This window comes from Ascochyta rabiei, chromosome 13 (genome assembly GCF_004011695.2).
Source record: "Ascochyta rabiei chromosome 13, complete sequence".
Taxonomy (NCBI): Eukaryota; Fungi; Ascomycota; class Dothideomycetes; order Pleosporales; family Didymellaceae; genus Ascochyta; species Ascochyta rabiei.
Window position 1 is genome coordinate 1 of NC_082417.1, and position 10,304 is coordinate 10,304.

Consider the following 10,304-nt stretch of genomic DNA (forward strand, 5'->3'; position numbering starts at 1 on the left):
TAACCCTAACCCTAACCCTAACCCTAACCCTAACCCTAACCCTAACCCTAACCCTAACCCTAACCCTAACCCTAACCCTAACCCTAACCCTAACCCTAACCCTAACCCTAACCCTAACTTTACTTACTAACCCTAACACTCTCCCACTCTAAAACCCTAACCCTCTTCTCTTCTACTACTTCCACCTCTACACCCTTTTTTCCCTTTTCCTCTCTTTTCTTTTCTTTTTCTCTACACTTTCCCTTTTTTCTTCTACTTTTCCTTCTACCTTTACTTCTCTTTCTACTACTACTTTTACCCTTACCTCTTTCCCTTCCTCTCTTCACACTCTACTTTCTACTCCTTAACCTTCTTCTTCTTTCTACTTTACTTTTTTCTACCTTCCTTCACTCTTTCAAACCCTAACTCTTCACTCACACTCTCTTCTAACTCACCCTTACCTCTTTCTCAACTCTCTACAACTCTTTAAAACTTTACTTTACTTTCTTCTCTTTTTTTTCACTTCCTCCTCTTCTCCTTCCACTTCCTCTCTTTTCTTTTCACTTCTTCCTCTTCCACCCTTTTTTTCCCTACCTTTAAACTTCTCTAACCTCTCTTTCTAACTCCTCTTAAAACACTAAAACCCTAACCCTCACACTTACTCTCTCACCTTTTCCTTCTTCTCTTAACTTCCCTCTTACTTCTCCTACTTTTCTCTCTACTTCTCCTACTCTTTCTTACCTTTTTTTTTTCTACCTTTACCTCTCTCTTCTTACTCTTTTTACCCCATTTCTACTTTTACTTCTTACCCTACTAACTTTTCTTTTCTAAACTTATACTCTCTTTCTATACTAACACCTACCTATTATTCTTACTCTCTTCTTAACCTACTTTACTCTCTTATCTTTCTTTCTTAAACATTATTTTCTTCTTAACTAACCTCTTTTAACTTCTTTTCCTTTTCTTCTACTTCTTTCTTCTATCCTTACCTCTTACTTTCTTTACTCTATTCTTATTCTTTCTACTTTTCTAAATTTTCTTCTCAATCTCTCTCTTCTTTCTATCTCTTATCTCTTTCCCTAAACTCTTTATAAACTCTTTAAACATATACTCTCTACTTTTTACTTCTTTTTATACCTTTTCTCTTCTTTTCTCCTTATTTACTTCTTCCTCAACCTTTTTAAATTTCTAACAAACTACAACTTTCCTTTTTACTTTACTTTTTCCTTTCCTTCCTCTTTCTACACTTTTTCTCTTCAACCTTCTTTCTTTTCTCAACTTTTACTCTTTCTAATCTTTCTTTTCTTTTCACCTTCTATTTAACTACTCTTTTATTTCATACATCTTTTAATAAACTAACTTCTTCTTCTACTTTCTTCTCTTCTTTTAATTCTTTCTTTTCATCTTTCTCTATTTTCTACTCTTTTTTCTTCATTTACTATCTTTACATCTTAATCACTTTAAATATCTTTTCTAATACTTTTACACTCTCTCTTTATTAAATACTACATTTAACTATCTTTTCTATCCTACTAACACTCTTTTAACAATTTTTTACCTTTTTCTACTTCTCTTCTTACTTTATCCTCTCTACTATTCTCTTCTCTTAACAATTCTTTCATTTCTCTTTTCTTTCCTTTTCTTCTTTTATACATCTCTTAACCCTATCTCTGCTACTTGCGCGCTGTTATACTGCTGCATGAACAACGCTACTCTGATTGCTACTACCATTGTGTTGCTGAAAAAATTCGCCTTAAAACCGCTCTCTGTACCGCTTATCTATCTCTACAACTGCCTCTTCACTCTTGTGTAACACTTGACGGGCCTACCGCCCACCCACTTTCTCTTCTTCACCCTGCTTACCTGCTACTCTTCTCTATCCCGCTTCACGGTCTTAAACACCTCCCCTCCTTCACTCTTAACCGCATCGCTCCGGGGGCACATCCACGGGCCCCCCGCCCAACCCTCTACCCCCTCTCCCGTGATACCTTATCACGGGCCCACCGCCCACCCTTATTCTACTCTCTTCTCTCCTTCATCCTTTGCTCGTGATGCCTTATCACGGCCCCACCCACCTCCCCTCTTTCTCCTTTACCCTCTACCGCCCTGCCCAACTGCTTTGTGACACCTGACGGGCCCTCCGCCCGCCCCTCTCTTACGCACTACGGCATCTACAGGTTCAGGAATGCCTTTCTGGGCTGCGGCACCACAATCGGATTTGCCAAACTTCCCCTAACTACTGTTCTATCTTGTGACAATACTATGTAAACGCCCAAAACACCTTGCTCTACGTCATTTTTATCCCGTTCCATCTTTCTAATCTACCTAATACCCTGTTCAAATGCCCTTTCCCTCTACCATTCATTCTTATACCCGATTTACAAAGCAACCAACCCTGCCTAATCTAAATTCGCGCGATCAACGCGATTGACGCCCTCTTGCACGAACAACTTCTTGTACCTCTCCCATCCACCATCCTGCTGGCTCTTCTACCTATTGCGCATGTCTTTCTTAACTACTCTACTATCTATCCAAATTTACTTTGTCCTGACTCTCACTTTCTTTAATACGCACGGCTGCTTTTAGATAGGGACTTACTTGGTTTGGTCTGCTCTCTCCGGATTGTGGGCTCTTCCTGGATCGGGGGCTCTTCTTAAATGATTGGCTCTTACTACTTGGGGGCACTGATGTGGACTCCTTGGCTTGCGGGGACCACTTTCGGGCCACTTTAGGGGACTACTTTCGGACCACTTAGGGTGGCGCACTACTTGGCGCGCTACTTAGGGAACCACGTGGGGAACTACTTAGGAACCACTTGGATTGGGGGACCCACTCGGGTTGGACGTGCCACTCGGGTGGGGCAACCACTTGGGTTGACGCACTACTTGTGGAACTACTCAGGGAACCACGCGGGTTTGTGCTGACTACGCGGCTTGATGCTGACCATGTGACTATGTGGATTAATGCTTACTGCGCAGGTTAATGCTTACTACGCGGGTTAATGCTGACTATGCGGGTTGGTGCTGACTACGTGGATTGGGGGATCCGCATGGGTTGGGGGCTCTACTTGGGTCGGGGGCTCTACTTGGGTTGGGGGCTCTACTTGGGTCGGGGGCTCTACTTGGGTTGGGGGATCCGCATGGGTTGGGGGCTCTACTTGGGTTGGGGGTTCTACTTAAGTTGGGGGATCCGCATGGGTTGGGGGCTCTACTTGGGTTGGGGGCTCTACTTGGGTTGGCGGGTATCACTCAGGTTGGCGGGTATCACTCGGGTTGTGGGGACTACTTTGGTCGGTGGCCCTTCTCTGGGCGTTTCTTTCTACGTCTCTGAAGTGTCTGTGTTGCTATTTGGCTGTTTTGCACTTTCTGACTTGTGATCACTGTGCAGTCGCAAGTCAGCCTACAGCACGTTTCTCCTGACTTCTCCTGACCTAAGGTTTCGGGTTACGGTTATATCAAACACATTCTTTCTAGTCTGCTAAATACGACTGCACATGCCCCTCCTCCCAAGCATATAGGAAACGACACATCTGGCTCGCGTCTCTCTGGCCCATCTTGATCTTTAATCCGAGCCACTTGTAAAGCCGGAGCTCATCGCTACCGTGCACAATCGCGGCGTCTTACATCTGCTGCTCCAGCCATGGCGTGCACATCAGTGGCTGGCAGGCAAGCAGCGCAGCTACTGCTCTCTGGAGCACTCCATCGTACTGGCAAGGCACATGCATCCCTTGTGTCTTAAACGCACCCTGTATGCTTGTTTCCTCCCACTTGTTGCAGATGGCTTAGGGCGCCCAGCAGTAAAAACACCGCGCATACTTCTCCTACTTTACTTAGTGCATAGATTTCACCTTAGACTCCATTAATGTCATCTGCGCTCCGCTGGCCTTTGAACAGTCCTTCCAGTCGTGGCGCGCCGGGTCAGCCTGAGTGGCCATGCAGATGGCGCACGCATTGCTCCAGCGCTGGAAGTGCTGCTCTAGCCGCTCCAGGTCATATACTTTTTGTTCCGTCCTTCGCCGTTGCTGGATCTTAACCCTCTGCTCTTTAACGACCATAGCTCGCTCTATACATCTGCGCTGCTCCTCTGCTGCCACTGCCGCAGTGTCGGCCTGCGTCTCCTCTGGCTCTTCCTGCTCTTCTTCGACGGCTTGTTGCTTGGTACCACCGGGGTGTCGCTCGCATAGATCACACTTCGACTCTCCCATCTCGCATTGCTGCCTGTTCTGTCTGCCGTCCATGTGCTTGTCTATCGCGATTCGCTGACAGGATTCGACTGTCATAAACTCCTTTGCAGGTCGCTCCAGCTTGTAGCCGAGCGCCTTCTCTACCCTCCCTCTTTTGTTACATAGCACGCTCTCATAACAATAGACTTGCTGTCGAGCCCCGTTCGTCCCGCCCGGCCGCTCTCTTGCACATATTGGAGCAGCAGGGGACACATGGCAACGTGGATCACCACCCAGACGCCTGCAGCGTCGAGCCCAAGACCTAGCATGTTCGTGGCTGTACAAAGCTTCTCTATGCCTAGGGTGAAGCTTCGCACCATGCGTGCCTTTTCCTCGTCTGAGCCCATCTGACGGTAGTATGCAGAGCACTGCAGAAGCTTCGCAAGCCGTTTCGTCTCGTCCACAGTTGGACAATAGACGATGATCTGCGCCTTAGGTCCGTACCTACTCCTCTTCGCAGCCACAAGCTTAATAAGTACTTTTTCTAGCGTGCCACGTGTGTACTCTAGCACCTGGTACGCAATGTTCGTTTGCGTGGTGCGTTCATCGCGGCATATGGTTACGGTCTGGGCATCGAGCCCTGCGGTGTGCAAGAAGGCGGGCTGCAGCGTGGGCGGCAAGGTTGCAGTCAGGTAGACAACCTGTGTGCCCTTCTCCGTCATCTCCACCATCTTGAGGAGGTCTGGCCGCCAGTCCTGTGTCGACTCCAGCAGCACGTGGCACTCGTCTATCACGATACGATCTAGCTGATGGAGCATGCGCTTTTCGTCAATGAACCTGCCGAACGCCTTCGTGACTGCGCTCTTAGGCGTCACCAGCACAATACGAGCCCAGTACGGCGGTCTTCTTCCATCCCACTTCGCGCAGGGGATGCCGAGCTGGTCGCAGCGATCTTGCAGATCGTCTCGCAAGGCATTCAACGGAGCCACGACCACGGAGACGCCGCCTGGCGAGACGGACGCGGGCAGCATGAACAGCATACTCTTGCCGGTGCCAGTAGCCATAACAACTAGCACGCGCAGCCGTCGCTGCATCACAGCCTCAAGGCTTTCTTCTTGCTTGCCACGATACTCGGCGTCCGGCCGTCCAGCGAGTCGCCTGAACTCTGCCTTGAGGTCCACCATCGCGAGCGACGACCAGCGCTGGAGCGCCTGCTTCTCTTGCTGCGCTACCATCTCCGCGCGAACACCGGGGTGCATGCGGCCGTCCTCCCAGGCGGATGCAAACTCCAGCACGCGATGCCAGTCCATGCTCACCCGCCGGAACTCCTCCCGCTCAGCCATGGTCTGAAAGGGAGACTCCATCATGGAGCGGCCGTAGTTGCCCTCCTCTGTTTTAAGGCTGTGGCCGGACTGCAACGCTTGCGCGTTGCTCTTCGCCGGCGCTTTGTTCCAGTAGAGCACTTCCAACCAGTCGCGTGCTTGTCCATCTCTTGCCAGCTCTCGGTGGATGGCTGGGTAGGCATGCCGCCAGGCGCGGGTGCCGAGAGCGGTGTTCATGTACTGAAAGGTCTGCTTGCGCAGGACACGGCGTATGCGATCGGTGCCCCAGTACCCGTCTGGGTTAGCGGATCGTGCCTTCTTACGGTCGGCTTCGCCGTACTCGTCTCCGTCGTCGCTCTCTTCGCTATCGCTCTCGTCGCCCCACTGCTCCTCCGGCTCTGGCTCCCAGATGAAAGCGGTAGGGCGGGCAACGCCATTGTGCAGCATCTGGAGATCATCTATGAACGGTCGACCGAGCCTGAGGAAGTACACCACCAGCTCACCCACCTCCCAGGGAACATAGCGGTGGATCGTCTTGACACGCTTGCTGAAGCTATACCCCTTGTGGTACGTAGTGGTGAAGGATACCAGGCCACCCTCTACAAACACCCCCGATACCCTACCCCGTCTGCACTGTTCTCGCACTGTATCGAGGTAATCTCTGTCCCGCGACCAGGCCCGCCGCCAGACATGTGAACAAGCGTGAAGAGGCCTTCTTTAAACTGACGCACTCCTTTCATGTACCTAGCTACAGCGTCATCGCGCCATAGCGTCCGTTCCGGCCGTTGTGTGCTATCTATCCCACGAATGAATCTCTCCCTTAGCGGAGCCTCGTCCAACACCCGGTCTAGAAGCCAGTCTTGCCATCTATCTAGCTGGTTGTCGGGGTGCTTCAGAAAGCTCCAGCCCGTAGCCAGCTCGGCTGGCTGATCGACGAGTTTGTCCACAGACACCTCTGGAAGCGGGGTGGTCCCGGGTCGCACGCAACCCCTTTCGTCTAGATCCAAGAGTAGGACGTCCTTAAATAGCTGCAACCGCACCGTCTCGCAGAGTCCCTTCACCATCGACCGGAGATCGGCTAGCGAAAAGCTCTGCTTGTCAATGAGAAGCCGATCTCCATCCCACGACACGATACCGGGAGTATTACGTCGCTTTGCCTGTGTTCTAGCTAGCGTACGCAAGCGGAGCATTCGATTCATAGGACTGGGTGTGCCTTTGAAGTCGGACAGCGTCATAAACCGTTCAGACATGTCTTTAACTAGCTCATACGCAGTAGGTGCTGTACAAGGGTCTTTCTGAAGCGCTTTATCTCGCTGGCAGCGGGCATGATGCACTACGAGCGCTTTCGAGGTAGTGATCAAAGCAGACAGCGTTGGCGAGAACTCGTGCGCCGGAACCCACCCACCGCCATGGTGATCAGGCTTGAGGCCGAGGACAGCCACTCCGCTCAGCAGTGCGCTCTCGTGCTCGTCGCCAGTCAGGCTGTGGTTGAGCAAGGCGATCCAAAAGCGCAGGCATCGCTCTTCCAGTTTCTCTTTCTTCGCAGCGTCGTCTGAGCGGGCTATTTGCTGGAGTGACACCAAGAGGGCGTCTTGCGTGCTGGTAAGTTTGTATGGCGGCCGCTCGACCTGGTCATATGTGCGCCACAGGTAGCAGAGGATGCTCACCAGCTTCTGGCTGTACTTCTTGATCGTACCGACTCGATGCCTAGCGTAGAAGGGCCGCTCGTTCGATTCTGCGCCCGCCTCACGTCGCTCGATAATCTCCAGTGCGAGTCTGCCGACAACCTCAGCTCGGCTGCTATCGAACGCTTTTCGTATCAGCCGCTCTATAGCTTTGCAAACATCGCGTAAGCCCGTGTCGTCAAACGCCACTTCTTCCTTCCCACGCGCGTCTACCTCCCCACCAGCTAGCTGTTTAGCGCGCAGAAGTGCCGCCCTTGGGATACCTTGTAGGTGCGGGACCCATTCTGTGAGCTCTAGCCACGGATCAGCCTGCGAACGGATGCCCTCTTTAATCTTATCCTGCGCTGCTGCTGCCTCACGCTCTTCTCGCTGATGCTGGCGATCTGCCTTCACTCTCTGGGAGATGTCTGCTAGAGTCGCAGCTCCAACGCTCGTCTCGACTGCAACATACGCCGGCCAGCCAACAGCTCTAAACAAGCGCTGGCAGGATTGGCTGTCTCGCCATACTCGGTTGCGCGAGTGCTTGCTCTTTTGCCTCATATCTCCCCCTCGCTTTTGTTCGTTCACCCAGCCATGCTTATCCTTGCAATGTTTCTGCATGCCCTGCAGCGAGATGCAGGTATACCAACAACGCTCCGACAAGCATACCAGCCCGTCTTCTCGGCTTTTCAGACCAAAGACGGGCTCCTTAGCCGGCCTTGGTACACGCACGTCTCCTGGACTCCACGCAAGGTTTGGTAGCGCGCGTACAGCTGCCGCCAGGCTCTTGCGCGTAGCGACTGTGACCTTGGGATGGCGCTCTTTGAGGTGCGTAACGATCTGCGCTGGTGGAATAGCGGTGGCACATGGTTTACAAACTACGACTCGAAGTTCAGGCCGGTGTTCAAACAGCTGCGCAAATAGTTCTATGGTGTAAGGAGCAGAAGGGACACAAGTGGGCGCTATGCAACACGTCCGTTAGCCTAGTGTTTGCTATCCCCTGGCATATTGATCGACAGACTGTGTATCGATCTTGCTTTTGGTTTAATTGCGCTCCCAGCTCCGCTAACGCTGGTTGGTGAGGGCGTCGTGGTACATCCGTGCGCGGCCTGACTTTCGGTGCCGCGGTGTGACCGCGTCAGAACCTCAACAACACCCAACCCCTTTCCGCACAACCTTTGTCCGAACTTCTGCTCGCAACCTCATTCGCAGTACACAAGTCGATAATGCACTGGTTGGCAGCATTAGACAGCGCCGCAGAGCGGTTTGATGGCGGTCGTCGGAGCTTTCCTCTGGCCAGCGAAGCTGACTTCGTTCGCAACTACGCGTACGAGCCGCCGAATGAGGACTACGAGAAGCTCTTCTTCTGCCGAGCGACCATCTCACGCTCGCAGCGTGATCCAGGTGCTCGTCCGCACAGCGCAGGATGGCTGATCCCCACCTGTGACGATGCCAGCGTCTGCAAGCCCGTCTTCATTGCCCACTCCGTCTTGTCAGCGATCTGGCTTCTGCGCGAGACGCTCGCCGACGACGTCCTGCCTGACAATATCTGGGATCGTCTGGTCTGCGCGGCCGAGTCGCTTGCGGAGGACGGGATGGAAGAGCCGCCGTCTGCGCAGAAGCCCTTTGCTTCCCCTTCACAACAGGCCTCCGCTCCACCCCGCAACAAAAGAAGCGGCCACACCTATCTGCGCCGGCCCCTACACCAAAGCGCGCTCGAACAACCACCGATGAGACACATCCAGCCAGCCCTCAGCTGTCACAGCCTAGCGAACCAGATGAGCAGCTGAAAGACTCCCCTCTGCACATCACTACCATCTCCAACAACAACCGCCGTGCGGAGCAAAAACGCAGCAGGACACTCGCCACTTCGCGTGCGAAGAAGCGGCTTGCCCTTGGTCTGGTAGCACCTGGCGACAAGGCTCCTCTTCCAGAGCAGGCTGCCTACACCTCTATTGTGCAAAAGGACAAGTCCGTTGTCGCCTGGATCATCAAGCAGCCGGTCTCCGATGACACGGACTTCTACAGCTCCACCCAAACTCCCTACCTCACGGCCTGCACCCTTCTAGAGAAAGCGCGCGTGCTTGGAAACCAGTCCTCTCGGTACCACGCTGCCCAGTTCCTGCAGGCTTGGCGAGAACGTGGCTCACCCTTCAGAGGTGGCGGCGAGCTCGCTGGCAGCCAGAGCAGGACCGGTGCGGGAGCTAAGCGCTTGCAGCTGCTGAGTGTGCGCAACGATGCTGACAGGGATTTCTGCTTTGCCTGGAACATGTGCACACGTTACGAAGCAGAGCTAGCAGCTGTCTATATCGAGTCTTGATGGGCGTCAGCTCTCCTAGGTCAAGCATACTCTAACAAGATAGCGCAGATCTGGCATAACGACTTTGTATCTAGCAACGACAGGACGCGAAATCGATACGGAAAGGGACAGATCCGCACAGAGGCAGTTGCAGCGCTAGTAGAGTTAGTTAGTCCCAACGCCACTAAGAAGGACAAGCAGGTGTTTAGACGACGGTTAGGCCAAGCCATGCGCTGGTACTCCATTAGTCAGGAGCTAGGCTGGGGCATTCTGACCCTGATACCACACGACGAGATTGCGAATCGCTGGATAGAACGCACCCTCCGTGTAGGCCAGCTGCATGTCTGGATTGAGCTACTTAAGAAGGAGTGTCCAGACATTTGTGCAGCTAGCAAGGCACTTAAGAACTGGTTAGGGCCAGAGGGAATTGCTGGCGGGCCCATCAACGAGAAGAAAACGCTGAGCATTGAGGCGGAGGCGCCAGCAACCATCTACGAGGTGGAAGAGATTCAAGACAGCAAAGACGACGAAACTGACAACAGCGTTGACGACAGCACCAGAGAGCAAAGTCATGCTTCGCCGAAGAGTCCTACGCCAGCTCCGCGGTTGCGTCAGCTAACTTTGCTTGAATTGTTCCATCCTGTAGAGTAGATGTTACCTGCGCTTAACTCTGAACATTGTGCTACATACCTTATCGATACTGCCCTACAACATTGCGAACATCAATATTAAAACATCTACTATATTCCACTCACGTACCGTATGCTCGATTCTTCTAGAAATTCAACATACAATTGGGACGCACTTTGTACACGTTCCGCAATCGTTGCAGCAATATTTGACTTCAGGAACAGCGAACAAATTCACGCTGAAAAAGC

General features: G+C 52.1%; 2 protein-coding genes across 2 annotated transcripts, besides 8 other annotated features; one reads left to right on the top strand and one right to left on the bottom strand.

Moving 5' to 3' along the window:
• Window positions 1-118: a telomeric repeat.
• Window positions 119-187: 69 nt separating this feature from the next.
• Window positions 188-3,029: a dispersed repeat.
• Window positions 198-375: a tandem repeat.
• Window positions 1,967-1,970: a direct repeat.
• Window positions 1,971-2,263: a long terminal repeat.
• Window positions 1,971-10,304: part of a mobile genetic element that runs on past the window's edge.
• Window positions 3,006-3,085: a dispersed repeat.
• Window positions 3,218-10,304: part of a mobile genetic element that runs on past the window's edge.
• EKO05_0007600 (uncharacterized protein) lies at window positions 3,809-7,688 on the bottom strand (the record flags this gene model as incomplete). Its single annotated transcript, XM_059637086.1, has 3 exons — window positions 3,809-4,313; window positions 4,349-6,062; window positions 6,098-7,688. The coding sequence occupies 3 exons, from the start codon at window positions 7,686-7,688 to the stop codon at window positions 3,809-3,811; spliced, it is 3,810 nt and encodes a 1,269-aa protein (XP_059493069.1).
• On the top strand, window positions 8,354-10,077 carry EKO05_0007601 (uncharacterized protein; the record flags this gene model as incomplete). Its single annotated transcript, XM_059637087.1, has 3 exons — window positions 8,354-8,885; window positions 8,906-9,398; window positions 9,522-10,077. 3 exons carry the CDS (start codon window positions 8,354-8,356, stop codon window positions 10,075-10,077), a joined length of 1,581 nt encoding a protein of 526 aa, XP_059493070.1.